General features: G+C 39.1%; 1 protein-coding gene across 2 annotated transcripts in view; it reads right to left on the bottom strand.

Moving 5' to 3' along the window:
- ADAMTS20 (ADAM metallopeptidase with thrombospondin type 1 motif 20) overlaps window positions 1-27,968 on the bottom strand; it is a 246,153-nt gene that overhangs the window by 68,552 nt on the left and 149,633 nt on the right. For both annotated transcript variants that reach the window (XM_040343882.1, XM_040343881.1), the window contains 11 exons: window positions 25,426-25,555; window positions 22,430-22,556; window positions 19,793-20,003; window positions 17,720-17,884; window positions 14,370-14,534; window positions 13,274-13,393; window positions 12,619-12,726; window positions 12,002-12,166; window positions 11,601-11,894; window positions 11,038-11,199; window positions 2,047-2,223 (listed from right to left, as the gene is read on the bottom strand). In XM_040343882.1, coding sequence (XP_040199816.1) covers window positions 2,047-2,223; window positions 11,038-11,199; window positions 11,601-11,894; window positions 12,002-12,166; window positions 12,619-12,726; window positions 13,274-13,393; window positions 14,370-14,534; window positions 17,720-17,884; window positions 19,793-20,003; window positions 22,430-22,556; window positions 25,426-25,555 — 1,824 coding nt within the window. The remainder of the gene's footprint in view (window positions 1-2,046; window positions 2,224-11,037; window positions 11,200-11,600; window positions 11,895-12,001; window positions 12,167-12,618; window positions 12,727-13,273; window positions 13,394-14,369; window positions 14,535-17,719; window positions 17,885-19,792; window positions 20,004-22,429; window positions 22,557-25,425; window positions 25,556-27,968) is intronic.

Consider the following 27,968-nt stretch of genomic DNA (forward strand, 5'->3'; position numbering starts at 1 on the left):
TCAGCATGCAAAGCATTGCAACCATGGTTAGTGGACCCCTGGTGCAGTGCACAGAAGTACCAACCTGTATAAATTGAGACCCTGTGTATTGAGATAAGGGATTCTACCTGTACACAGAATTTCATTAGGGAATAAGCAAAGGTACTTCCAGACACCACAAGGTACCTGTACTCAGGCAGCAATCTGAATGTAGACACACCAATGTACCTTACATGTTGCTCTTAAAGTGGAGGTTCCATCTGAAAAAAAATATTCCACCAAAAATCAAAAATAATAATAATATTTTTACTCACCCTAAATAGCTGTTGCTATGCGGAAGTGCCGAATCTGCCTCTTCATCCTCCGCGGTGGATTCTCTTACTCCTCCTACACTGGGTGTCTTCTTGTGAATGGGGCGCGCTGCATTCTGGGAACTGTGTGTGTCCCAGAAAGCAGCCGGCCCATTCACAAAGCGCCGCGCTGCTCGCGCATGCGCAGTAGGAAATGGGCAGTGAAGCCGTACCGCTGTTTCCCTTACTGTGGATGGCGGAGCTTGGAGCTGCTAGGATCGAGGATCGGCCTCGACGGGGGCAGACATCGCTGGCGGCTAGGACAGGTAAGTGTCCTTATTAAAAGTCAGCAGCTACAGTGTTAGTAGCTGCTGACTTTTATTTTTTTTGTAATGGAACATCCGCTTTAATATTACATTAATTATTTTTAAACTCAAGAATTATACTTTGAAAGGTCTCAATAACAAGCTCCAAGTAGCATTTCATTTCCATGAAAATTATAAAAGGACTCTCTGAGTGTGTTTCTTCAAGTAACTCTAGTTTACAGATTTTTAAATGTTAACATTAGTATGTTCATGGGTAAGTGTTGTAGCAGAGCCCTTTTGACCATGAAAGGGCATCCATCCCAGGGAGCTAGACTAATCGGGAAAAAATATGCCACTTCTAATATATATATATATATATATATATATATATATATATATATATATATTATATATAGGGAAAAATATGCCTCAAACCTTATGCAAACCTTGGGGATGTCAGAATGTTACTCTGCTGCGAGGGCAGTCTTAAAAAGAATAAACTACTGTTCTGGGGTGTTGGATATTTCCCTGGTTCATGGAAATTTACATTGTTTGGCTAATGTTAAACAGACTAGAATGTATGTGTATGTTTTATGTTTTGTTTTTTTCTTTGGCTATGGACAAACTTTTTAATGTTGCATGTGACATTAAATGGGCAACAAAGATGATGTTGGACAATTTCTGCAGTATGGGCTCTCACTAGCTAAAAACAACTTGTCTGAGGCTATCTACAAAAGTAAGGCTGCTGTCATTACAGTGTGATTAGCTTGTAAAAATTTTTTTTAATATTTTTAAACCCGATTTATATGCAAGTTATAGCTACTATATGAAATGTAATATAAATAATACAAATCTTTTGTTTTTTATCTTGTATCAGTACATGTTCCAGGTTACTACACATCACATAATAGCAGCTAGTACTAGTACTGCATATTTTCTCCTGGCATGTACAATAATTAACTTAAATTAAGTTACAAGACTACAGGTAGAAAGTAAGTTACATTACAATAAATTTTACATCTAAGGATGCTCACATTATCTCAGTGTGTTCTGAATGGTGATGAAAGTGTTCTAAAATAATCATGTGCAAAGAACTGCATATTATGTAAATCACCCGAATTAGTAAAACATTTGTACTGAGCCTTAACTTTTTCAGTACAACTGTTTCACATTTTTTTTTTTAACAAAACCACAAATCATAATTATTAAACTTTTAGAGATCTCTCTCTTAACATGGTATTAAATATGTGCTCGTCATTTAAATAAACTCTGAAAATGAACATTTACAAATGATTTCAACACATCTCCGTGTAGCTACATATACATATATTGTTTCACAAAGAAATGCCCCAAGTATGAATATATTATTAAAAATTAAATATACTAGATTTAAATAATTATACTGTACATCAGATATTTGTTGATTTCTTCACAAACTGTTTCATAGAAATACCATAAATATGCTATCGTACCGATTTCCATGGACGTGGATGCCAAGAAGCATCAGCAGGGCATGAATGTGTGTTACACTGTTCCACATTTGGTGGTTTATCAAGAATTTCACAGTTTTGATCATCCAACAATTGTCCGTTCGTCAGCTGACAGATTACTAATCTTGTTTTCATTCCACCTCCACATGTCTGGGTGCACTAAAATATAGACGGAATTCAAAGTTTAATATCAGTGTATTTAAAAGAATTACCGATGTACAGTGTAAAACAGAAAAACAAACAAGGCGCCTCTAAGTGCAGAAATATAAAACTAAAAATATAAAAATATTGAAAGTGCCTCTTAGAGATTGCTTGTCTCCCTGAGTGCTGCCTAAAGTGTGTGAAGATCTGCTACCCTCTCCAACACAGACTTTATCTGTCAGGATTCAAATTCTTGGAGCGCCCTGGATATACACATTTTTCTGGACCGATGTACAGTGTACAGCTCCATCATCTTCCATAAACTATACAACATTTTATAAACAGGAATTTACTTTTCAAACTTCTTTAGTAAATAAGCCTCACGTTAAAAATGCATCCAGCTACAAGTATATACAGTTGTACAGCAAACACCCAGTAGCTGCACAATACAGTAAGGGAACATCCTGCCTACAGATGCAATCAAGAGAGAGGCACACAAACACAAAGTATGTAATTGAATAAGCGGCATATTAGGTAACAGTGTATGTCATTTAAAATTTCGCAGGAGAAAGCAGTGCAAGAATGGCAAATAAACAGAATTACCGTATTTATCGGCGTATACGCGCACTTTTTTGCCCTGAAAATCAGGGCAAAATCGTCGGTGCACGATATACGCCGATACCCGCTTTCCCGCGCCGAGTTTGAATACACTCGTGTATTGTCGGGCAGTCTCGGCTCCTCCCGCGCTGACGTCCTGTACGTCCAGGACGTCAGCGCGAGAGTAGCCGAGCATTGCCGACAATACACGAGTGTACTGCGCTCTGTATATGTCGGTGCAGTATTCAAACTCGGCGCAGGAAACGAGCGGGGAGGATGCGAGTACGCCACAGAAGGACGCCGGACCCGACGAAGAGGACACCCGAAGCCGCAGACAGACGCCGGACCCGACGAGGCCGCCGATGGACGCCGCGCAAGACACCAAAACTGTAAGTACAGTAAAAAACTTTTTTACACAGGAATTCGGGGCAACTTTAGGGATGCGCGCTATACGCGGGAGCGCACTATATCCCGATAATAACGGTAGCTTGCTTAGAATATATATTTGGCTGAAGAAGCAAAGTTTAAGGGTTTACTTGAATGTAGTACACATCTCAATATACCAAATGGAGCATATATGAGAATTTCAAAGAACTGGATAGATTTTTGGATTTCTGACATAGCATAAAATCCTCTTCTCTAGGAGACAAATCAGGGCAAAATCGTCGGTGCACGATATACGCCGATACCAGCTTTCCCGCACCAAGTTTGAATACACTCGTGTATTGTCGGGCAGTCTCGGCTCCTCCCGCGCTGACGTCCTGGACGTACAGGACGTCAGCGCGAGAGTAGCCGAGCATTGCCGACAATACACGAGTGTACTGCGCTCTGTATATGTCGGTGCAGTATTCAAACTCGGCGCAGGAAACGAGCGGGGAGGATGCGAGGACGCCACAGAAGGACGCCGGACCCGACGAAGAGGACACCCGAAGCCGCAGACGGACGCCGGACCCGACGAGGCCGCCGATGGATGCCGCGCAAGACACCAAAACTGTAAGTACAGTAAAAAACTTTTTTACACAGGAATTCGGGGCAACTTTAGGGGTGCGCGCTATACGCGGGAGTGCACTATACCCCGATAATAACGGTAGCTTGCTTAGAATATATATTTGGCTGAAGAAGCAAAGTTTAAGGGTTTACTTGAATGTAGTACACATCTCAATATACCAAATGGAGCATATATGAGAATTTCAAAGAACTGGATAGATTTTTGGATTTCTGACATAGCATAAAATCCTCTTCTCTAGGAGACACATCAGGCCTGTGAGTATATGTTCTCTCTCTAGGAGATTGAGCACAATGCAAATCAAAAGGTACTCTGCTCAGAATACGATTTCTCCTGGCAGAGACGTTTCTGACAGGAGGCAGTGCAGTACCTGGCTTTGGGAATAAGTAACTATAAGACTGTCAGGGGAAGGAAGGGTTTTAAAACAATATGTGTAACTGTAAGGCCCTGTACACACGATCAGTCCATCCGATTAAAACGGACTGAAGGCTGAAGTCTGATGGTCTGATGTGCCTACACACCATCAGTTCAAAATCCGATCGAGTCCAACGCGGTGACGTAAAACACAATGACGTGCTGAAAAAAACGAAGTTCAATGCTTCCAAGCATGCATCGACTTGATTCTGAGCATGCGTGGGTTTTGAACCGATGCTTTTGTGTACTAACCATCGGTTTTGACCTGACGGTCAGGCGTCCATCAGTCCGATTTTAAAGCAAGTTTTAAAACTTTGGTCTGAAGGACAAAAATCAGATGGGGCATACACATGGTAGGTTTGGACTGATGAAACTGGACTTCAGTCCGTTTTTATCAGTTTGGACTGATCGTGTGTACAAGGCCTAATAAGAGATCATCCAATCAACCTAAATCAATCATTTAACTATAAAGAAAAATGATCTACAAGTGGCGTAGGTTTCAAACAACTGCTAAACTATCCAGGACTTGCAGACTCAAATTCAGCTCAAGAGATGACCATTTCATGCTAAAAGAAATCTCCATGAACCCCAACATTTCACTGTAGAATCTACAAGTAATACTTACAACAAAGTGCACGAATCTACAACAAGAAAGAGATTGCACTTTTTTTAACCTGCATTCTATATGTACCAAGAAATGCCATTAAACACATAAGCAAAGACCAGGTCTTCTAGAACAATTTGCTATGGAATGATGAATCAAAAGATAGGGTTTTTTTGCCACAGTAGCTGTGGGCATGTTTGCTTTTCTCATAGATTCACAAACCAAAGTCAGCCTGTAAAGCAATGGTGGTGGACATGTTATGGTTTGAGATATACTTGGTTGCTCTAAGGCCTGGGCAACTTGTAGTTATCAAGTTAACTGAATTCTCCATCATATCATAGTGTGCTTGACAAGAATAAGAGGCCATCTGTCCAAAAGTTAAAGCTGAATTGGAAGGAATATTTCAAAATGATAATGATCAGACGCACACTAGGAAATCCACCAAAGAATGATTCAGATAAAGGAACATTTTACAGACCAGTTAAGATAAAACCCTGATTTTAATCACATTAAAAAGTTGAAATCTTGTGAGGTAATTGAGATGGGCAGTGTTTTCTTATCTCTATCTAAAACCTTAAGTCCCATGTCTTTCTGCTGCTCTGTTCTTCTGTTATAAGCATGATAACTTCTGACAAGTTCTCAGACAGCCGAGATAAAACCAGCCTGAAATTTGTGGTGGGGTGGGTGCTATAAATAGATTAGCAAAGAGCTGGTCTATTCACAGCACATCCCTTCTTTCCTCTGCCTATGTTAACTATACATATTAACCAATTAAGCCTGGTTATCGGGTATGAGTATCTTATAGTATGTTCAAACAATTCAAAAGTTTACAGGTCTTTTGTACCAGCAGTTCCAGGGAAGCCATTGTTTATGGAGTTTAGAGTATGCAAGTGTCTTATAAGCCATTAAGCGTTCATAGGAGTGATGAGCTTGTACCAAAGTTATTGTTGGGATCTTGTTTGTCTTCCAGTGCCTAGTAATAAGCAGTCTTACTGCTAGTAGTATGTGGGTAGTTATCGTCCTGAAATGCGGTGGGATCAAGTCGAGGTTAATGTTTAGAATGGCTAGTTGTGGGGTGATCTTATATTGCATTTGATTTATGTCAAATAGTATGTTAGAGATGTCTGACCAAAGCTCATTCAGACATGGACATGACCAAAATATGTGGTACAGAGTTCCTGATTGGCTACAGTTTCTCCAGCATGTGGGTTTGGATTGGGTGTGGAATTTTCAGATTCTCTGACACACAACTTATGGTTTTGCAAATCGAGCATAGGGCAGTTTGCCATTGTTGATCAGTAAATTGTTGTTGGAGGCCTTCCTCCCATCGCCTGAAGGGCATTGATTTAGTGAATATTCTTTTTTCATGTAATATTAAGTGGATTAAGAAAATGCCTTTTTCATCTCTGAATGTTGGAAAAGTAGTAGTTCCAAAGGTCAGTAGGTATAGCCCCCTTGAGGTGAGGATAGGAAGAGATACAATGGTGGATTCCATGATAAATCAGGAAGTCTTTGGGTGGTGCGTTGTTTAACCACTTAAGGACCGGACCAATATGCAGCTAAATGACCCAAGGGGTTTTTACAATTCGGCACTGCGTCGCTTTAACAGACAATTGCGCGATCGTGCGACGTGGCTCCCAAACAAAATTGGCGTCTTTTTTTCCCCACAAATAGAGCTTTCTTTTGGTGGTATTTGATCACCTCTGCGGTTTTTATTTTTTGCGCTATAAATAAAAATAGAGCAACAATTTTGAAAAAAATGCAATATTTTTTACTTTTTGTTATAATAAATATCCCCCAAAAACATATCTAAAAAAAAATGTTTTGCTCAGTTTAGGCCGATACGTATTTGTTTACCTATTTTTGGTAAAAAAATCGCAATAAGCGTTTATCGATTGGTTTGCGCAAAATTTATAGCGTTTACAAAATAGGGGATAGTTTTATTGCATTTTTATTAATTATTTTTTTTTTACTACTAATGCCGGCGATCAGCGTTTTTTTTCGTGACTGCGACATCTTCGGACAATTTTGACACATTTTTGGGACCACTGTCATTTTCACAGCAAAAAATGCATTTAAATTGCATTGTTTATTGTGAAAATGACAGTTGCAGTTTGGGAGTTAACCACAGGTGGCGCTGTAGGAGTTAGTGTTCACTTTGTGTGTGTTTACAACTTTAGGGGCGTGTGGCTGTAGGACTGACGTCATCGATCGAGTCTCCCTTATATAAGGGATCACTCGATCGATACGCCGCCACAGTGAAGCACGGGGAAGCCGTGTTTACATACGACTCTCCCCGTTCTTCAGCTCCGGGGAGCGATCGCGACAGAGCGGCTATAAACGAATAGCCGCGCCGTCGTCCCGGATCGCTCCCTGAGGGAACCCGACCGCCGCAAGTACCGGGGGGGGGGTCCCGATCGGACCCACGTCTAGGCAGGCACGTACAGGTACGTTGATGTGCCTGTCCGTGCCATTCTGCCGACGTATATGTACATGAGGCGGTCGGGAAGTGGATAATTTTTGAATTTGTGCAAATGATTTGTGAGCTAGCTTGTCACAAAGGTCTGAGGTAAGAGTAATTTGGTATGTTATCCAGCCAGGTATACCTAGATCCGGGGTCAACAAATGCAGTGTTTCAAGTGGGATTGGGAATTCTTTCGTGGTAAGGTGGGACCATTTTGAGTGGCGTAGTGATTTCCAAGCATTAACAGAGGCCTGTATGGTTGGGGCAAGAAATTTGTAATTGGGAGGGTTGACAGCCATGCTGAACAGCCAAAGTTTAAGATTACCTCCCAGAATTGTAGTGGTTTCTATGTTTCCCCATAAAGTTGTGGGGTGTACGGATATCCAATCTTCCAATTGTGTTAGTAGGGTGGCGATGTAGTTATATTTTATGTCTATATAGCCTGAACCGCCGACTAGCCTGTGTTTAATGAGCTTATCATGACTACTTCTGGCCTTTTTCCCCTGTCAGATGAATTGATGGGTGATATACTGAAGGGATTTGAGGTATGAGTGGGATAATGGTATGGGGAGTGTGCAAAATACTGTAGATATACGAGTCTGGGTAGGAGCATCATCTTGAATGCTTCTAGCCTTCCAGACCAGGTGAATGTGGAAAGTTTGGACTATTCTTGATATAGCATGTGTTTGAGATCTATATACATAGAGCGAAAAGTTTTTTATGAATCTGGTGAACGTGATTTTCAGATATGAGATGCCTATGTCAGCCCATGAGAAAGTATAAATATTGCAAAGTATATTGCCGGTAATGCAGACCTAGGTCTAAAATGTAAGACTTGCTGTCATTCACTTAATAATGAGAAATAGTTCTAAATCTTTGTAGAACTGATTGTACCAAAGCCAGGGACGTGATTGGGTTGGTGATCATCAATATCACATCATCTGCAAACAAATTTATTTTATGTTCAATCTGGAAGCCAGAGATGTGTGCTCGTGACCTGATGTGTTTAGCAAGAGATTGCATTATTAAATTGAATATGGGAGGTGATAAGGGGCATCCCTGGTGGGATTCGGTTAGATATGTGCCATGGTTTGGATAGTATTTCTGCTAAATAAACTTGTGCTGATGGAGAGGAATAAAGGGCCATGATGGCTGATAGGATACAACCTTGGATCCCAAATTTGCAGGGTGTAGCTGGAACATATGTCCAATGGACACTAAAGAAACCGCCTTTTCCGCGTCTAAGAATAGAAAAATAGAAGGCGTTTGAGTGTTTTCTGCATTATGGATGATGTTAATAATCCTTCGTGTAGCGTCAAATGTTTGACGTCCTGTCGTAATTCCGGATTGGTCAAAGATGGCATTATATCTGTCAGTCTAGTAGCTAACAATTTGGCATACATTTTTGTCTCAATGTTAAGTAGGGAAATTGGTCTGAAGTTTTTGGGTGAAGTAGGTTCCTTCACTGGCTTCGATAGGGTTATAATAAGAGCTTTAAGCATTTCTGGAGGTAGAGAGGAAGAGGAAGCAGCTCCATTGCATACTTGAGCCAGAAAGGGTGCTAAGGTTGTCTTAAATTTTTTATAATATTCTACAGTGAAAAAATATGGACCTGGTGATTTATTGGAAGGTAACTTTGAGATTATTTCTATCAATTCTTGGATTGTAAATGGGGCATTCAGCAGGGAGAGATGTTCTGAAGAGATTGTAGGTAGATGAATTTCCCGCAGAAATGTGTCTATCTCATCTTTAGATGGTTAGGGGATTGTGGTGTCTTCTTTAAGATTATATAAAGTATTGTAGAAATGACTGAAAGCATCAGCTATGGTTTGGGGATCAATATGCTTAGATTTGGTGGAGGAATGAAATAGGTGTGAAATCTTTGTTTTTTTGTGATATCCTTTGATTCTTAGGGCCACGACTTTCCCTGTTTATTGCCCATAGTGTAGTGTTAGGCTTTAAATTTTTGGGGAATTTTTCAAAAGATTCTAGCAGGAATATTCTTAGTTCCTATCTAAGCAGCACATGTTTTGATTTAAGGGTGGGATTTGGTTTGGATTGGTTGGTCCTTTCTAAGTCTTTAATGGATGATGTAAGGGAATATACATGTTGTCCTCTCTTCCTCTTCTCCCTAGCACTTAATTGTATAATGCTTTATGCATACTCAAGGGTCTATAATGTTTATCATATGTGTATTTCAAATGATAGAGACAGAATATCAACCAAAAATCCAGAAAAAACATATATAGAGTAAAATAAGTATTTGATGCCCAAGCAAAACATTACTTAGTGTCACGTCTACCCCAACACAGGTGGCCAGACACTATAGCTGTCTATTGTGTGTTTCACCTATAGCAGCCCCCTTTCCCATAAAGCAAGCAAGCCTACTGTTATTCAGTTGCCCCCAGGACTTATACACAATGCTATAGTGCCTGGCTACCGTGCCAGGGCAGATGTGAACTGAGCAAAGCAAATAAATACTTTCAGTTAGCAGGCAGATAACGTGGTTCTATGACAGTCCCTGTAAAAATAATAGTCCAATTATCTGATCCAAAGTAATGCACAGGCAAATCCAAACTAGAAAAGCAGGGCAGACAGACAGGGAGCTTGATTGTCATACTAAAAGACCCATCCATGACCCATCTTCCGTGTTCTGGCTGAGGGAAGAAGGTTATCATACAAGATTTTACAATACATGGCCCCTGTCCATTGGCCTCCCAATTTGGCAAAGTTGGCCTGTACTTTTAACAGAGAAACAGCCCCAAAGCACAATGTTTACACCTCCGTGCTTGACTGTAGGGATTGTGTTCTTAGCGTCATAGTCAGCATTTTTTTTCCTCCAAACTCGTTGAGTCCCCTTCCACAAGAAGGCACATGTACAGACCCATCTGAAGTTTGCCAATGAACATCTAAATGATCCATAGAAGGATTTGGAGAAAGTGCGATGGTCAGATGAGACCAAAATTTCGCTCTTTGGCATTAATTCAACTTGCCGTGTTAGGAGAAAGAAAAATGCTGACTATGATCCTAACAAGTTTCTCTGCTAAAAGTACAGGCCGACTTTGCTACATTGAGGGGCCAATGGGCAGGGCCATTTATTATAAACTCTTGGATAAGATCCTTCATCACTGGGTCATAGATGGTCAAAGATAGATGGTCAAAATGGGTCATAGATGGGTCTTCCAGCATGAAAATTACCCTAAACATACCACCAAGGCAACAAATCAGTGGTTCAAGGAGAAATATATTAAAGGTCATGGTGTGGCCTAGCCAATCCTATAGAAGATTTATGGAGGGAGCTGAAACTTCAAGTTGCCAAGTGACATGCAAGAAACCTTAAGGATTTGGAGAAGATCTGTAAAGAAGAGTGGACCAAAATCCCTCCTGAAATGTATGAAAATCTGTTCACCAACTACAAGAAGCGTCTTACCTCTGTGCTTACCAACAAGGGTTTCTCTACCAAGTACTGTCATATTTTGCTTGGGGATCAAATACTTATTTTACTCACTGAACTGCAACTCAATTTATAACATTTGTATCATGTCTTTTTTCTAGATTTTTGGTTGATATTCTGTCTCTATTATTTAAAACACCTTTAATAAGAAATATACACCCTTCATTTCTTTGTAAGTGGGTAAACTTACAAAATCTGAAGGGGATCAAATAATTATTTTCCCCACTGTATATCTATGGTTTCTCAAAGTGACAACATCACTATATGATTAAGATATATATATATATTCTTACTTCTCCCCAGCTTCCATAGTTCCAACGAGGACATGGTCCAGAATTACAATGTCTTGATTCTGCAGGCTTGGTTGTCTCATCACAAAAATGACTAATCCTTCCTTCACTATCTTGGCATACAACAACCCGGCGCTCAAAACCACCTGCACAAGTGCTGGAACACTATATATGAAGTTTAAAAGGAATTAATATTATTAATATTAAAACAGTTATCACGTGTGAACAAGGCTGAGTTAAAAGATACATGGTAGAAAGCAATGAACGATCAAATTAAAAATGTGTAAGATAAAAAGTGTAAAATATAACGTTTCTTATCAATATATAAAAAAAAAAAACAAGTTCATGACCATTACACATTCTTTTAAAGTTTAAAGTGAACTAAGTCACTATACTTCTCTGTTGTTGCACAGGTAAAACTAAAATATGTATAAATGACTAGCACAAACACCAAATTATTTACCTAAATCAGCAAAGATAAGAAAGTAATCTAGGACAAAAAATGCTATAAAGGATATGTAAGGTTGGCTGAATTCACACATGCCAAATTCAGTAAAATAACTTACTGCTCCCCATGGTCCAGTTCGCCACTGGTTCCCTCGAGCAGGCTTGTTCTTTTGGTTGATGGAATTATGTACATCATTTTCTCTAGACTTTTGTGGGCTTTCTGGTTGTGGAAACAGCATTGGATAGTTATGATTACCAGGAAAATGATTGTGTATTTGACATGGCGCTATATTGCAGTCTTGTTCTATAATAGGCCTGTTCTCAGGATCACAGTTTTCCTCATCAATCCTTCCATGATAACTTGTGCAAACTACCTGTCTCATAATTTTTCCTTCTCCACATGTTACTGGGCACTGTTGAAATGTAAGAACGTCATCACAGGTTAACTCATTATATAATTATTGTATATAATTATTGTAATTGTATATAAAATTATCTTTATACCTGTACTTATACTTACAGGAGACCAGTCACCAGATTGCCATTCTCCACATGGTGTAAAACAGCTGGAGACTTCAGACGGTTGTGGAAAATATGTACAAAAAGATTCATCAGCTACTCCACCTAGTGCATCTCGACAGCTGACATATCGAGCACGATTACCCCTTCCGCAAGAGGCAGAGCACTAGAATTACACAATAAATTGCAGCATGACCTACTGAAATAGCTCAAAGCTTTATATAAGGCAGTAAAACAGGTGATTACTCATGAGCAAAATGTTGATATTTCAAATTAAAGCACTTTTTACAGTGCACAAGATGATACACAAAGATCAAGTTTGTAAGTTGAACTGTGTTTCTGTGATTGACAGCAAAACTGTCTTACAAAATGTAAGGGTTAGGACAAATCTGCTGGTTTACAAACTCAGAAAAATGGTATACAATAAGGAAACTTGTGTTCACATCATAGTTATTTCTGGTATTTATCTGAAATCTTAAAAAAAAAATATGAAAAGTAGATTTTCTATATTCTTCCTGGCACAGCCCATATAATTGCTAGACACAATCAGTCTATGCAGGGACAGATGTGTCCAGACAGTTTGTAATGTAGACCAAATAAGGATTGCATGACACTTACTGGCGTCCATGACCCATATCTCCACTGTGCATTCTTTTGTACTTGATCTGCAGGAGAGATAGTTGGTAATATACGGGACTGTACCGGACAAGGAATCCTTTCACAATCCTGCAGATATAAAACTAACATAAATACAACTTCTCAATAACTAGAACACTAACGCCAATATGAAAACAGGGCAATATTGTGTAACGTGTGCATTCGTTTTTTTTTTTCTATACTCTTATTTTGCAGCATTCAAATTAAAATGGAAGTGGAAATTATAGTGTGGCTTTGACAGTTGATGGTATGTTGTCAGACATAAAATTATTAATGATTTGTTATTATTTACATAGTGTTAGTTCATATACTAGGGTTTAGTTGTACATGTATTGTTGTTCTTATTGATTATTATGGTATACTTCATTTTGTCCAAGCTGATGTACAAAGTTGGGATGAACCCAAATGTGGCATATCTTTTATGTAGGTAATGTATACATACTGTATGCCTTATGCAGATGTTATGCCTTATTTGATATCATTGTATATCATATCCTATGCTAATTTTCCCCTTTCATATGTACAACCATTGTATTTACATTGTCAGTGTGCTTGTAATTGTTTGTACAATCTCAATAAAATGTTTGTGTTAATATAAAAAAAAAAAATAATTTGCCTGGCTATCTGTTGGTCGAGAAGCCGCATTGCATTCACGTTCATCCAAAGCTGGCTCATAAGTTCCAGTACTGCACTTTACAGTTCGAAGTTGGTAGCCTTGTCCACATGAATTTGAGCACTGTTAAAGAACATCACAGTAACACTGTTTTTTTTTTTAAAGATATCAAATCAGATATTACAACTGAAAACAATAATATGTGGGTTTTAAAAAAAAGATATAAAACAGTTTATATTTCTAACGTCAGACCACTAGAAGTGTTTTTAATCTGTTGATTTTTGTAATTCAGACCCTGTGAGGCAAGGGTAAAAGCCCAGTAACCACACAATTGTGGGTCTACATATTTAGATCACATCCACCTTTGGCCAAACCTTGTGTAAAATAGGTACAAAGGGGGTAATCCACAAAGATCCGGCGTAACTTAATTTTTCCCATTTAAGTTACACTGCCTTAAAATTTCTACCTAAGTGCCCGATCCACAAAGCACTTACCTAGAAATTTTTGGCTGTGTAACTTAAATTCCGCCGGCGCAAGGCGTTCCTCTTTTCATGGGGGCGAAATGCGCATGCTCGTGACGTCATAGCGCGAAATTACGTTACGCCGAGCTTTGTGGATTGCGACGGGTCAATAAAGTTGCGTCGGGAAAAAAAAAAGATACGGCGCAAAAAAAAAAAAATCAAAACAAAAAAAAAATCGCGTCGCTGGACAGAAGGGTCTGTTTTTACATGGTGTAAACAGTTTACACTTTGTAAAAGCAGCCCTAATTTTGCGTTTGCAAACTAAAACTTACGGAGAAAAAACGAAGCTGAAAAGCTTCGTGGATCTCCGTAAGTGCTAATTTGCATACCCGAGGCGGCATTTCGACACGAAGTCCCTTACACATGCCGGATCTTCTGCCTAACTATGGAAAACTGATTCTGTGGATCAGTTCCATAGTTAGAAACAGGGATACGACGGCGTAACAGCAGTTACGCCGGCGTATCCCTTTTGAGGATCTGGCCCACAGTAGCTACAGTATATGTACACTATAAAACTTATAAAGTGCTATTTACACAATGTAAGACATGAACAATGCATAGATTCAATTTATACATACTGGTCCCCAAGGTCCCATATGCCAATAAGCACATTCTTGAAGCTCACAGGATATGACTGACTCAGGTTTGTTGTTTGGGTCACAATAATCATCTTTCAGTTGTTCATCATTTAACTGGCACATCACATGACGGCGTCTTTTACCTTTTCCACATGTCACCAGGCACTTAAAAATAAATAAATAAAAAGACCTTCAGTCTGAAACTTGTACTATAGGATATATGGAGGTTTCTTTATTGTAGGTGCTTTTCAACAAGGGCCTATTTATGCTTTTCAGGGGCAATTTTTCTTTAGCTTAGTGAATGAATTGAAGCTCTACTGACTTCCATCATCCAATTATGTGCTATGATACTGGTGCTGTACTGTAAATGTGTGTTGGTATGCAGTGCAATGCCCATATACCCATATGTGAATAGGTTCTAAGTTTGTAATACAGCATTAGGAATTGGGAGACTGTTTGCTACAGGAATAGACCATTAGGCTAAGCTTTAATCAATATTTCCACAAAAATGCCAGCTCAAATGTGTGTAACACAATTCAGAAAATATACACCAGAAAAAAATGTGACAATAATTGCTACTAAATAACAAAATGACATAAAGTGTACAAATCATTTTCAAAAGATAAACAAACTTTGATATAAAAGTCCACAGGGTGCACTTGTTAACAAAAAAAGTTCTTGTATGTAAAAATAACGGTGTCTTATTTCTTGTGTTGCACCAATGAAGAGATGTGGAGCACCCAAAGTGTCCTCCAAGCCAACACCACCATGCACTCAATGGATATAAACTTGCACCACGAATATCATCAGATGACAATTACACTATTCCAGAATTACCAGGTCTTTAAGATTTCCCACCGAAGGGACCGCCCATGACAAAATGGACAGAATTGCTCGTGCAATAGAGCCACAAAAACTTTACAGTGTAGTATTTTTATTATTAAGAAAGCAATGTAGCTCAATGAAAGTTAAAAACAGAATAATCCTGCCAAATTGGTAAAAATTGCAATAATGTAGCTCCAGGAGTGATTGCATCATAAACTTGCAGAGAAAGCACTTGCTGCATTCCCCTGAGACAATGCCCTCGCACGAAACGTGTTACGAGAACGATAATTCTAGCACTAAACCTCCTCTGTAACTTTAAATATGTAACCTGTAAAAAATGTAAAGTTGCCTATGGAGATTTTTAAGTACTGAAGTTTGGCGCCATTCCACAAGCGTGCGCAATTGTAAAGTGTGACATGTTAGATATCTATTTACTTACATATTATCATCTTTCACATTATACAAACATCGGGCTAACTTTAGTGTTTTTTTTTTTTTTTTTTATTCATGAAAGTTTATTTCCAAAAAAAAAAAAAACTTTGAAAGATTGCTGCGCAAATACCGTGTAACATAAAAAGTTACAAAGACCAACATTTTATTCCCTAGGGTGTCTGCTAAAACATAATATATAATGTTTGGGGGTTCTGAGTAATTTTCTAGCAAAATATTTTAAAAAAATTCACGTAGGAGAGAAGTGTCAGAATTGGCCTGGGTGGCAAGGGGTTAATTACTATAAGTATTATACAAATAATTATTATATATTGTTTTTAAGGTAATTTACTATAGTTTCAAAAACTGTACTCAAGCAGATGGCCATGAGGCTGTTTTCCTATGCGAACAAATAAAATCACAAACAGTAGAGCAGAATATAATAAAAATGTTAGGGTTTAGCTGGCATACGGTCAGATGCTGAAGAGTAGATTCCACTGCAAACTACTCAAATACTTGAATTCTGCAAGTATACAGTTTGCTTGTTCATGAAAGACAGAGTTATAGGAGAACACATGGTACTTTATGGTTACTGTAACATGCAACATATAGTGGCACTCTAGGGCTTCTAAGGTAGAATGTTGGTACAGTAGCTTCCTTTTACATTGGCAAAATGAGCAAAGCATATCCTTCTATGGTGTGTACTTCCCTCTATCCGAGGTACCTAGTTTAATTTCTCTCTACTGTCTCTTCCCTTTGCTATCTGCATGATTCTCTCCAAATAGGTAAAGCCAACACAAGAGAATCCCAGGTGACGGCCCACCCCACCTTCAGCACACAACAGTTGACTGACAGTCTCAGCTGTGTATATTTCCCTATGATTCTATATGAAGGGTGGTGTGTCTGTGTCCATTCCCTCCACTCAGGTTTTACTGATCTCTGTGCTCTGGCTGTGAAGTGTGTATGACATCAGATCCCGTACCCTGCCTTCTACTGCGTTTCCCTGAAAATAAGACCTAGCGCTATTTTCCAGGAGGGCTGCAATATAAGCCCTACCCTGAAAATAAGCCCTAGTTTAAAATGCTCATAAAATCCTATAATCCCCTCTAGTACAGTAGTATATAATGTACTATGTGTGTGTTTCTGTAATATAATTGAAGGGAAGAGAGCTCCGGCGGGTCACAGAAGCGCAGAGCAGTGCTAATAACGAAAGTATTTGGCACAATTATATTACAGAAACACACACATTGTACATTATATACTACTGCAATAGAGTGGATTATAGGATTTTACAAGCATTTTAACCCAGTTCCCACTGGGGATTCCTGTTAGGCAGGGAGAGAGAGGGGGAGAGAATACAGCACATGTTAAGACCTACCCTGAAAATAAGCCCTACTGTGTATTTTGTTGCCAAAATTAATATAAAAGACCCAGGCTTATTTTCGGGGAAACACGGTACTGCTGAGAAAAATCCTTTGATCTATGCACTTTGCATTTTTGAACATCAGCATTGTAATGGCTATACAAATAATAGTTATTTTTGACAATACAACATAAGCTTACTTGAAAAATCTCTATGCGTGTGTGAGTGCTGCCCGTATGCTGGTTGTCTCTTTCCACAACTTTCTGCATCCTCTACATGCTTTGCAGCTTCCACTCTGCTGTTTACTTTTGATTTCTAAGGACTACTTATCCCATGGTAATTTACTGCCTGCAATTAGTGTTTCTACTATCTACTATAATACCTGCCTCCTGTAACCCCTCTTCTGAGCACCTCTGTAGTTCAGAAGACAGGCTTTGTGAATTCTGTAATACAGCAATGCCCACTTTTCATACAATTCAAGGAAGTAAATGTGTGGGGATCTTCACAAAGTTTACAAACTTTAAGACTGTTCAGATAATATGAGTAGGCTAGAAATTATTGAACTATAATGTGAAAAATAATATATGGTTTTATATTTTGACCATAGATATTACAGAATTCACAGTTCAAAACAGTCTGACAGGCCTACAATCATCTGTAGTAAGGTGTGCAAATACATACTTAGCTGTAACATGCAACAGCTTTAGGATATGAGTTTATCCACAAAACCTACCTCACTCCATTCACTGGTAATCCAGTCAGGGCAAGAGTGTTCATTACAGGTCTGGGTTACAATTTTATGATCTTCATTGCACTCTCGATCAACCAATCGGTGTCCAAGGTTGTTCATACAGTAGGCTTCCCTTGACTGCACACCATTTCCACAACTCCGAGAGCACTGCAACATGCATTTATCATTATGTATATGCACAGTTCAATAAAAAATTAGTTCAGGAAATATGCTTAACTACCGTATTTATCGGCGTATAACACGCACAGGCATATAACACGCACCCTAACTTTTAGGCCGGGTACTAACGAGCAAACATGTACGATGAAACTGGTCCGTCGGACCGTTTTCCCCCGTACATGTCTGCCAGAGGGCTTCTGTACGATGGCTGTACTAACCATCGTACAGAAGTCCGCGCGTAAACAATACACGGGGCGTGTCCGCGTCGATGACGCGGCGATGACACGGCGACGTGGGCGGGCCTGCCATTTAAAGGCTTCCACGCATGCGTCAAAGTCATTCGACGCATGCGAGGGACGGCGGGCGCTCGGACATGTACGGTAGGTCTGTACTGACGACCGTACATGTCCGAGCGGGCAGGATTCCAGCGGACGGTTTTAAAACACGTCCAGAAATATTTGTCTGCTGGGAAAAGGCCCGGCGGGCAAATGTTTGCTGGAATTCCGCGGACCAGTTTCAGCATACATGTTTGGTCGTGTGTACGGGGCCTAAGAGGGAAGTTTCAGGAAAAAAACGTTCTACAGCCCCCTGCGTATAACACGCAGGCACCGTTTACCCTCTATTTTCAGGGTAAAAAAGTGAGTGTTATACGCCAATAAATACAGTAAATCACATGATCTGATGAAATTCATATATGTAGCCCATTGAAGTTCAGTCCATTCAAAAGTGATATTTCAGTAGATGGATCCTAACAGGCTGTGAAAACCCCTGATGTCTATGTTCTAGATACTCCAACAAGGGGATCTCTCAGCCACGGTTCCTGTTTACCTGGAAGTTTTTGGTGTTATTAACGTAGCATGTTCTAGCATGTTCTTTTACATTCTGAATTTACAAAAAAAATGAAAATTCCAACAAGGAGATTGGGACCCCTCATAATGGTCATAGCAGGTGCACAGGCTCAGGAAGTGTAGAATTCACACAAATAGCATCCCACACAGAGAATCAACTGGTTTAAGTGTCCAGCATATGCTAAAGCTGAAATATCAGTTTTTGATTTAGGACTGATCCTTTAAATTAGGTAAGTTAGAGACAAAATGTAACAAAGTTGGTTATTAAGGGGCTTATCTTGGAAAGAATAACTATTTCCATTTACATAGAGTGTAAACTCTGTAAGTGGAAAGAGTTTAACTTTTCTTTGGAGAACCATTTAAAATGAACCTGTTCTCAACAAATGCAGCCACTGTCCAGCACGGTGTATGCTTTTACCTTCTTAATGTCTCCATCCTTCCTTTTTAGCCACTGAAACACCTAACACTCCTAATCAAAGATTAACTTTCTGAAAGTTGGTATTTATGTATACTCATCTTCCTACACATAAGTGCTTGGGCCTAGAAACTTTCCACTAATGCTTCCAGCACTTAAATGTGAGAGGTGAGAGTATTGCAAATGAGGCTTATGCCGCGTACACATGATCGGATCTTCCGTCAGAACAGTTATCTTCTTGCCCAGGGAGTTTGGGCTGATAGTACTGTTGAGAACAGCATATGGGAGAGCTCTTCTAGGAGGGAAAAGGAGGGAGGGGGATATGGTGGGATTTTAATTTTATATTAACCTGTTATAACCTTGTCATTTTTATTTATTTTGGACAATTAATGGTCAGTAAATGGGGACATGATTAATTAATGATTTTTTTATTTTTTTTATTTCTCTTAGGATATTAATTGTTATTGCTATAATATAACTGTCTGTTGAAGTCTAGCCTTGTTGTGTTTGTCTTGTTTGGCTCTTTGCTATAAAAGCACTGAGGACTCGGGACTGGTGAAGGGTTTGTAGGCCTATAGTCTGTTTGTGCTTTTTTTGTGTTACATATTACATTTATGATTTCTGCGTACACACCTGGGACCATTCTGAATAACGCCAGTTAACAGAGTGGCAGTCCCCATGGCAAGGTTCTCGATGTGCAGGTTTAGGATAGTTGTTGCAGTACTTATCTTCTACTGGAGTAGTTAGGCCTCTTACAGAAGAATATTTTATGCAGCGTATATCTAAAGATCGATGTCCAGGTCCACATTGTGATGAACAGTCACTTTTACTAATCACAAGCCACCTGTAAACATAATCCATTAGACAGAGCCAAATAGATGTATATTTATATAACCACTATACATGCTGTCCACCCCCTGTGCTAAAGAAATTAGTTACTGATACATTATTCTATCTTTTAATGCTTTACAGGTAAAACAGAAACAACATAACTGGAGAAGCAGTACTGGGTAATAGTAAACTGAGCAGTAGCAGCCAATGCTGTAAGCTGTAAAATAATTCTAAATTATAATTCTGTATGTTAATTGTACAGTCAGCGCTTGCTTTGACGTCCTTTTCAGCAGCAGCAGCAAATACAGTACACACCTTTCCTTTACTCTTGTTTTCATAATGTTTAGCTACTGAAAACAAAGAAAATACTTTCTTATAAAGGAGCATGTGACAGCACTAGTGCTTGGTGACTGACCAAAAGCTGTCACAAGGTGGTGAGAAGACAGCCCTTAGCCCTTTGCAAGCTGCAACTAGAGCAACTTAGAGCTTACACACAACTTCCTTTCCTTGCTCCCTGAGGCCGATGGAACAACAAGAGAGAGGAGGGAGAGGCATATGTGCTGACTGGGAGAGCAGCATTTAAGTGAAGATATTGCTTAGCTAAAGTATCTAAACACTGCTCCAACGTCAACTCACACCACAGGACTCAACATCCAGCATATAAAGGGTGCCAGCCAAGCTCGAAACTGGCCTTCTTATGGAATCTTTAGTAGAACAGTAAATTCATAAAAGCAGTCAAAACTGACAGTAGACGGTGAGCGAAATGGTTGACACACATTGTGTCTGAGTCCTAATAACTTGAGTAAGCGCTGAGTGCTCATAACCTAAGTACTGATAACATGAGTAAGTGGTGAGCACAGCACAAAATGCATTAAAAGGAGTTGTAAAGGCAGAAGGTTTTTTATCTTAATGCATTCTATGCATTAAGATAAAAAAAAACATCTGTGTGTAGCAGCCCCCCAGCAACCCCAATTACCTTTCTGAGCCCCTTCTCTCTCCAGCGATGTCTACGATCCCCTCAGTCATCCAGGACACTGCTCTGGATTGGCTGAGACAGGGCAGCGTTGCCATTGGCTCCCACAGGGGTTCGTGTCTGAATGGATACACGGAGCTCTGACTCAGTTTGGGTACCCCCTGTAGCAAGCTGCTGGCTGAGGGGCACTCAAAGGAGGGAGGGATTAGAAGCAGCAAAGAGGGTCCCGAGAAGAGGAGGATCCGGGCTGCTCTGTGCAAAACCAACTTCATAGAGGAGGTAAGTATAACATGTTTGTTATTTTTATTTTTTTAAACAAGCTTTTACAATCACTTTAACTGTTTCTCTCTCCCTTAACTGTTCGTTTTGACTGCTTTCATGGATTTACTGTTCTAATAAATATTGCTTAGCTCATTGACATTAAACAAGACTACTCAACATTTCAAAGTATAATGTAGTTACTGTGCAAGACGCTATTTAAATTTCAGTTTTATTGTACTTTGATAATGTATGCAAGCACACACAATGAAGGTTTATTAACCACTTAACGACCACTGCACGACGATATACATCGGCAGAATGGCACGGCTGGGCAGATGGACGTACCGGCACGTCCTTTACATCTACCCAGCCGTAGCTCCGGGACCCGCGAGACCCGATCGCCGCTGGGGTCCCGCCATCGGTCCCTGGAACTGAAGAACGGGCTTCCCCGCACTTCACTGTGGTGGCTGCATCGATCGTGTCATCCTCTTTATAGGGAGACACAATCGATGATGTCACTCCTACAGCCACATCCCCCTACAGTTGTAAACACACACTAGGTGAAACATAACCCCTTCAGCGCCCCCTGTGGTTAACTCCCAAACTGCAACTGTCATTTCCACAATAAAGAATGCATTTTAAATGCATTTTTTGCTGTGAAAATGACAATGGTCCCAAAAATGTGTCAAAATTGTGCGAAGTGTCCGCCATAATGTCACAGTCACGAAAAAAATCACTGATCGCCGCCATTAGCAGTAAAAAAAAAAAAATTATAAAAATGCAATAAAACTATCCCCTATTTTGTAAACGCTATAAATTTTGCGCAAACCAACCGATAAACGTTTATTGCGATTTTTTTTACCAAAAATATGTGGAAGAATACGTATCGGCCTAAACTGAGGGAAAAATTTTTTTTTTATATATTTTGGGGGGATATTTATTATAGCAAAAAGTAAAAAATATTGCATTTTTTTCAAAATTGTCGCTCTATTTTTGTTTATAGCACAAAAAATAAAAACCGCAGAGGTGATCAAATACCACCAAAAGAAAGCTCTATTTGTGGGGAAAAAAAGGACGCCAATTTTGTTTGGGAGCACGACCGCGCAATTGTCAGTTAAAGCGACGCAGTCCCGAATCGCAAAAAGGGGCCTGGCCCTTTACCTGCATTTTGGTCCGGGGCTTAAGTGGTTAAAGAAGATAATTACCTTAACTGACAATCTGTATTACATGGCTCAGTTATGGATTCTGGGCGAGGTAAATTCTCACACCTCTGTTCAGAAACAACAGCGCGGTCAGTTCTCCGTAGGCAAGTCACCTTTCTCTTGCGGACACCTAAAAGTTAAATATAACAAATTAAATACTTATGACAGTAAATTTATGATTATTGTTTGTAGTAGCACGAATAGGAGTTTGACTTTTTGCGCGATTTCACCTGCTCTGCAATTTCCAGGAATCCTCCTGGAAGGATGGGGACATCATGTCCATCAATGTGGAAGAAAGGGGTAAGGTATATATATACTAATGCTTTTTTTTTCTTTTCAGGTATCTTTAGCACATACTAAGAGTTAGTGATGTTTACAGGGGGAGGGCCAGATATTAGAAGCAGATCTTACAATTTACTGCAACATTTTTGCTTTAAAACACAAAATAACTGCTGCTGTAACTTTTGGGGATAGAGGGAGGAGGCAGCCATGGATATCAGTATGTCCTTTTCTCAAAATCCTGTACAGGGACTGCAATAACTGGTAAGTTTAGTGGCACATAACATCCATTGTGGACCAAACCCTTTGGGGATCTATCTTCTGAATTTAGTCTACCCAGGTGGATGTATTTCTGCTACCTTCAACTGGGACATGCATCTTGGTCACAATTCCTGCACCCTCCCAAACTCAATGTAGATCTGACAGAAGGTTTTTTTCCCCAGGACTCCCTCTTTCTACCTTTATTTAAGTATGGCCAATGCTTGTTTTGGCTCTACTTGGATCACAGGAGTGCAGTTCATTCTACACTCTTGTGACTAGTTTTCAGCTGACGTCACTCAGCCAGTCCAGGCTGGGTAAAGACTCTGACTTTTACAGTCGGGATCCACCCAGATGCCTGTACTGCTAGGAGAATAAGCCGGATACTCCCTCCTTTCCACTGGCTCAGTGCTCTAGTGAGCACTGGAGGGGCAGAGCAGAGAGCCGGGGACTGACATTCATGGCTCTCTGCTCAGAAAAGAAGGAAGAACTGAGTGATCAGAGGTGTTTTATTATTAAGTTCTCAGTGCAGAGGTGGCAGAGAACAGATACAGCATCGGATCAATGCTGCATCCACCTAGGTGAGTATAACTTTTTTTTTTATTTGCCCCATACTGCTCTTATAACTCTTCTTAGTGTGTCTCCTAAGATTGATAAAATGTGGGAGGAGTGGAAGGGGGATATTTTGGCACTGGACAGGGAAGATTGTGAGGATTGCATTGAGGATAGTTCCAAACTTGTAATTTCATTGGAGGATACATTGATTCAGAAAGAATGTTTGCATAGGGTGTACTGTACTCCTCTGTACTCCTCAGTGAATGCACAAAATCTACCCTCAGAGGTCTCCTTGCTGTTTACACTGTCAAATTTTATAAGATAGTACTGCGTAGTATCTCTTATTTATCAAACCCTTTGCAACATGTATAATACCCTGTTATGCAAAATAAATATAAGTATAAAATAATTCACATCCTCCACAATTGTAAAACAGCATCAACAGCATCATAGATTTTGCTGGGTCTTAAGTACAGGCTCAATCTTCATACTGAAAAAGCAAAACAACAAGCAATACTTTCAGAGAGAACATATGTGTTCCCTTCTACCCCTTATTGTGACCCCAAAAGGGAACACATCTTTCTCATACACAACACTGAATGATAAAAATGTTTTTTGCACAGATCTTGTAGGGTCAAAAATTATAATTGATGGATCAACTTCAATACAACCAGCCCGCCCACAGACAGATGGAAATTCAGCTGGTTCCTGCTGAACCAGTCAAATTTAGATCTATGGCTAGCTTTAGCTAAAGAGAAAGCACAATTTGTTTTGACACTCTGTTTGTCTGATGAAAAGCTTTTTTATTGTTATTTTTTAAATCATTTGTATATATTTTGTAGACTGTTGAAGGTGTTAATTTATAACTACACAAGGCTTGCACAAAAACATTAATATCATCCCATATGTCAATAAACAAATTGGTAAAAAAGAAAGGAGCACACCACATGGTATAAGGTAAAAATCAGGCTCGTGGAGGCTGATATACTAAACAATTTAAGAATATTCACATGATGAATTGTGTTAATAGCCACTTGCATTCTCCAGTCATGTGCAGATAAAATAAGTAAAAGATTTCCTTTTCACATGATTGGATAACTGAAGGAAATCTTCACACATTGTACTGTATAACATCCTCAAATCATTTAGTAAATTAGCCCATCGGTCTAAGCACCTACTTTTTTCATATCTTCCAAAACACAAAAATATATATAAAAAGGTAAAACCTCAGCATTCACATTGCAACAGCTTTCAGAAGTTATAGATCATAATGCCGCGTACACACCATCACTTTATGTGATGAAAAAAAACGACTTTTTTAAAAACGTCACTTTAAATGACCGTGTGTGGGGGAAAACGTTGTTTTATGTCTTGTGAAAAACGACAAAAAAAAATTTAAGCATGCTTCAATTTTATGTGTCGTTTTTCAAAACGTCGTTTTTTTTTTCACAGAAATTGACCGTGTGTAGCAAAAAACGACGTTTAAAATGACGTTTTTAAACCCGCGCATGCCCAGAAGCTAGTTATGAAGCGAGCTTCAATGGAAAAAAGTGGTGAACGTAACATCGCTTTGCTAGAGCATTGTGAAAAAACGATGGTGTGTAGGCAACGTCGTTTTTGAAAATTGAAGTTTCAAAAACGTTGTTTTTTACTTCACAGAAAATGTCGTTTTTTTCCATCACATAAATTGATGGTGTGTACGCGGCATTACTGTCAACCTTACTGATATAGACCTTTATTTTCACGTCACCAATCAAATTATGAATTTATAAACATTTAAACTTTATGACAGCATGACATGATTTAGGTATATTTTAATCTTACAATATAATAATTTTATTTGTGCTTAAGAATGTTATAATTTGCAAAACAGAAATTTGCTTTAAAGTGTAGCTTGATATCAGTACCTTGGCATATGTTATTGCAGGGTTGCCAAGGTCCATACCAATCCCAAGAAAACTGGTTACTTTTATCTTCAATGGGTATATTAAATGTGTACCGTACATCAGGATTGTATAAATTCCCAACACATAGGATCTGAAAAACAAACATGAATCAACAATATTTCATATCCTTAAAACAAGTATAGGTAACAAAATAGGAAAATCACTTGATTTACTACTGAAAGCTAAGGAGAAATAATGCTACTTTTAAATAAAGACTAATGCATACAGTCACAAAAATAAATCAACATCTAAATTCATACTAAGGCTTGGCTGCAAGCAGCATAAAGTGCCTTCATTTACCTTAAAGTGTGTTACATTAAATATTTTTTTCTATGTGTGTGCTCACATATGTGTAAGTGTTGGGCAAAAATTCGGGCTGAGCAAAAGTTCGGCCCGAACATCACCCTTTCGTCAAACACCCCAATTTTCTGTGCATTCGGCAGGATGTTAGTCCGCCGAACGAACAGTAAATATGTTGTTAGCGAGTGGGACTGGGAAGCCAGACGCCGTGTCTTTAACAACTAATGAGTCGGGCTTCCCCACTCACAGCCAAAAGAAAAAATATAATTACCCTTTTTATGGCCAATAACTTGGCATATAATCCTTCAAAATGGGGATTTTTGATTTTTCACGTTCGGGTCCTATTGACTTCAATGGAGTTTCGTGTTCGGGTCCAAACCTTTTGCGATGTTCGGCTGTTCTGGTGGGAACCAAACCGTGGGGTGTTCAGTCCATCTCTACATTTGTGTATTTTCTAAATTATAGTCATAGTCATAATTTTCATGTAATTCTTCTATCTGAAGTAATTGGTTGATCCTGTCAGTCACATTTCTTTCTTGTTATAAACTGACCACACAAAGCAAAGAAGATGATCTATGCTTGCATAATCCGTTTTTTAACCATTTGGCTGGCCATTCAAAAGTACAGTACACTGTGCAGACACACAGCACGCCTGTATTAAAGCCCAGAGAGTAGTTCAGAACTTTTGGGCATCCCTGTACACTGCCTCCTGAATACAGTATGCCGTGCCTACTAGCCAATCTCAAGATCTGAGCACTGTAACATGGAATGTCCTAAGCCTTTGAAAATACTGACAGCCACATAACTAGTTTGAATGACACTTTTAGGAATCATTAGCAGCAGATGGAGGGAGTTAGACAGTGCAGTTAAGGCAAGGCAGAGTAAATGCAGGCACTTCATGTTGTGTTCTATTCTGCCTTAGTTGATATTTTTTACTTTTGACTGGCAAAAGAGGAGGGGGGGGGGGGGGGGGGCAAATACTGTAAAGGCATTAAGTTAAACATGCTTATTCTTTAGTAGTATATTATTTTAATTAAAAAAAAGGCTGTGTGAATGAAGCGGTCTCAAGGTGGGATATTGACCTCCACATCTAATGGTGCTATTTTCCTTATATGTTTTCTGTTTTTATTCATTCATATGCTGTATTATCTATATATAGAGTTTGGTAAGCAGTTTTTATAAATGTTGATGTTTTTAGATATGCATTCTGGATCTTGTTTGGTAATTTAGTTCAGTGATTATCTTTGTCTTGCCTATCTTGGTGGGTAGGGGATCCATCCATACTTTGCTATGACTAAAGCTGGTATTGGCTGAAATGCATTATCATATGTATGATTTTTATCCTGTACTCGCTGCAGAGAAATATTATTGCATTGTTGAAACTTCAAAAGTGCTGGTGTTTTGTTGATAGTTAATTTGAAAATGTGTTGTCATGCTCTTTCTGCAGATGGTACCGTTTCATCTCTGAACTGAGCATGAGTTCCTAGTAACATAGCATAGCTAAATCAGAGTAGGGTACAGAAGAGCCTTAATAATGTAAAAGTGAGCATTTTGTGGTGTCTGCTCTTAAACAGGACATTCATTTTTGCAAAGATTAACGTTTAGTAAGCTTCCTATTTTGCTTTTTTGAATGCCCTAAAGTGTAACTATTGGAAAATTAAACATTACATACATAATGCTGCCTGTCAGCAGCATTAAAACACAGTTTTTGGTTTTCTGAGTCTCTCTTATAATATACTTTTATTATTTGTTTATAATGCCAATACATACTTTTTATATTTCACACTGTTTAACAGGGTGACAATACTGTTTATTCTGCAGTAAAATTTTGCATCAGCAAGGGTAGTCTTAAGCCGCCCATAGATGGTGCAACAAGTAGTTGCAGGATAGAAAATAGCTTGCTTCCCCCATCAACACAGTCAGTGTTGATGAGGGAATCCCTTTTTTGTGTTCTTCTGGCGGGGGGAGCATACAGTGATTATTGCTGGTGGTTATAGCTGTTGTCAATAATCGCATGAAAAATAAGACAAGCTGGTCAGCCTGCCCATATTTGGTTTAAATCTTGGCCAGTCCCTGCTGAACCAGACGAGATTCAAACGTCTATGTCCAGCTTTCTTTTTTACTGTACTTTTGTTGTCCCTTTTTCTTTTTTCCTTTATTATTAATCAGCTGCACCAAAGCCCTTAAAATCGACAGAACCATTA

Source organism: Rana temporaria, chromosome 3 (genome assembly GCF_905171775.1).
Source record: "Rana temporaria chromosome 3, aRanTem1.1, whole genome shotgun sequence".
Classification (NCBI taxonomy): Eukaryota; Metazoa; Chordata; class Amphibia; order Anura; family Ranidae; genus Rana; species Rana temporaria.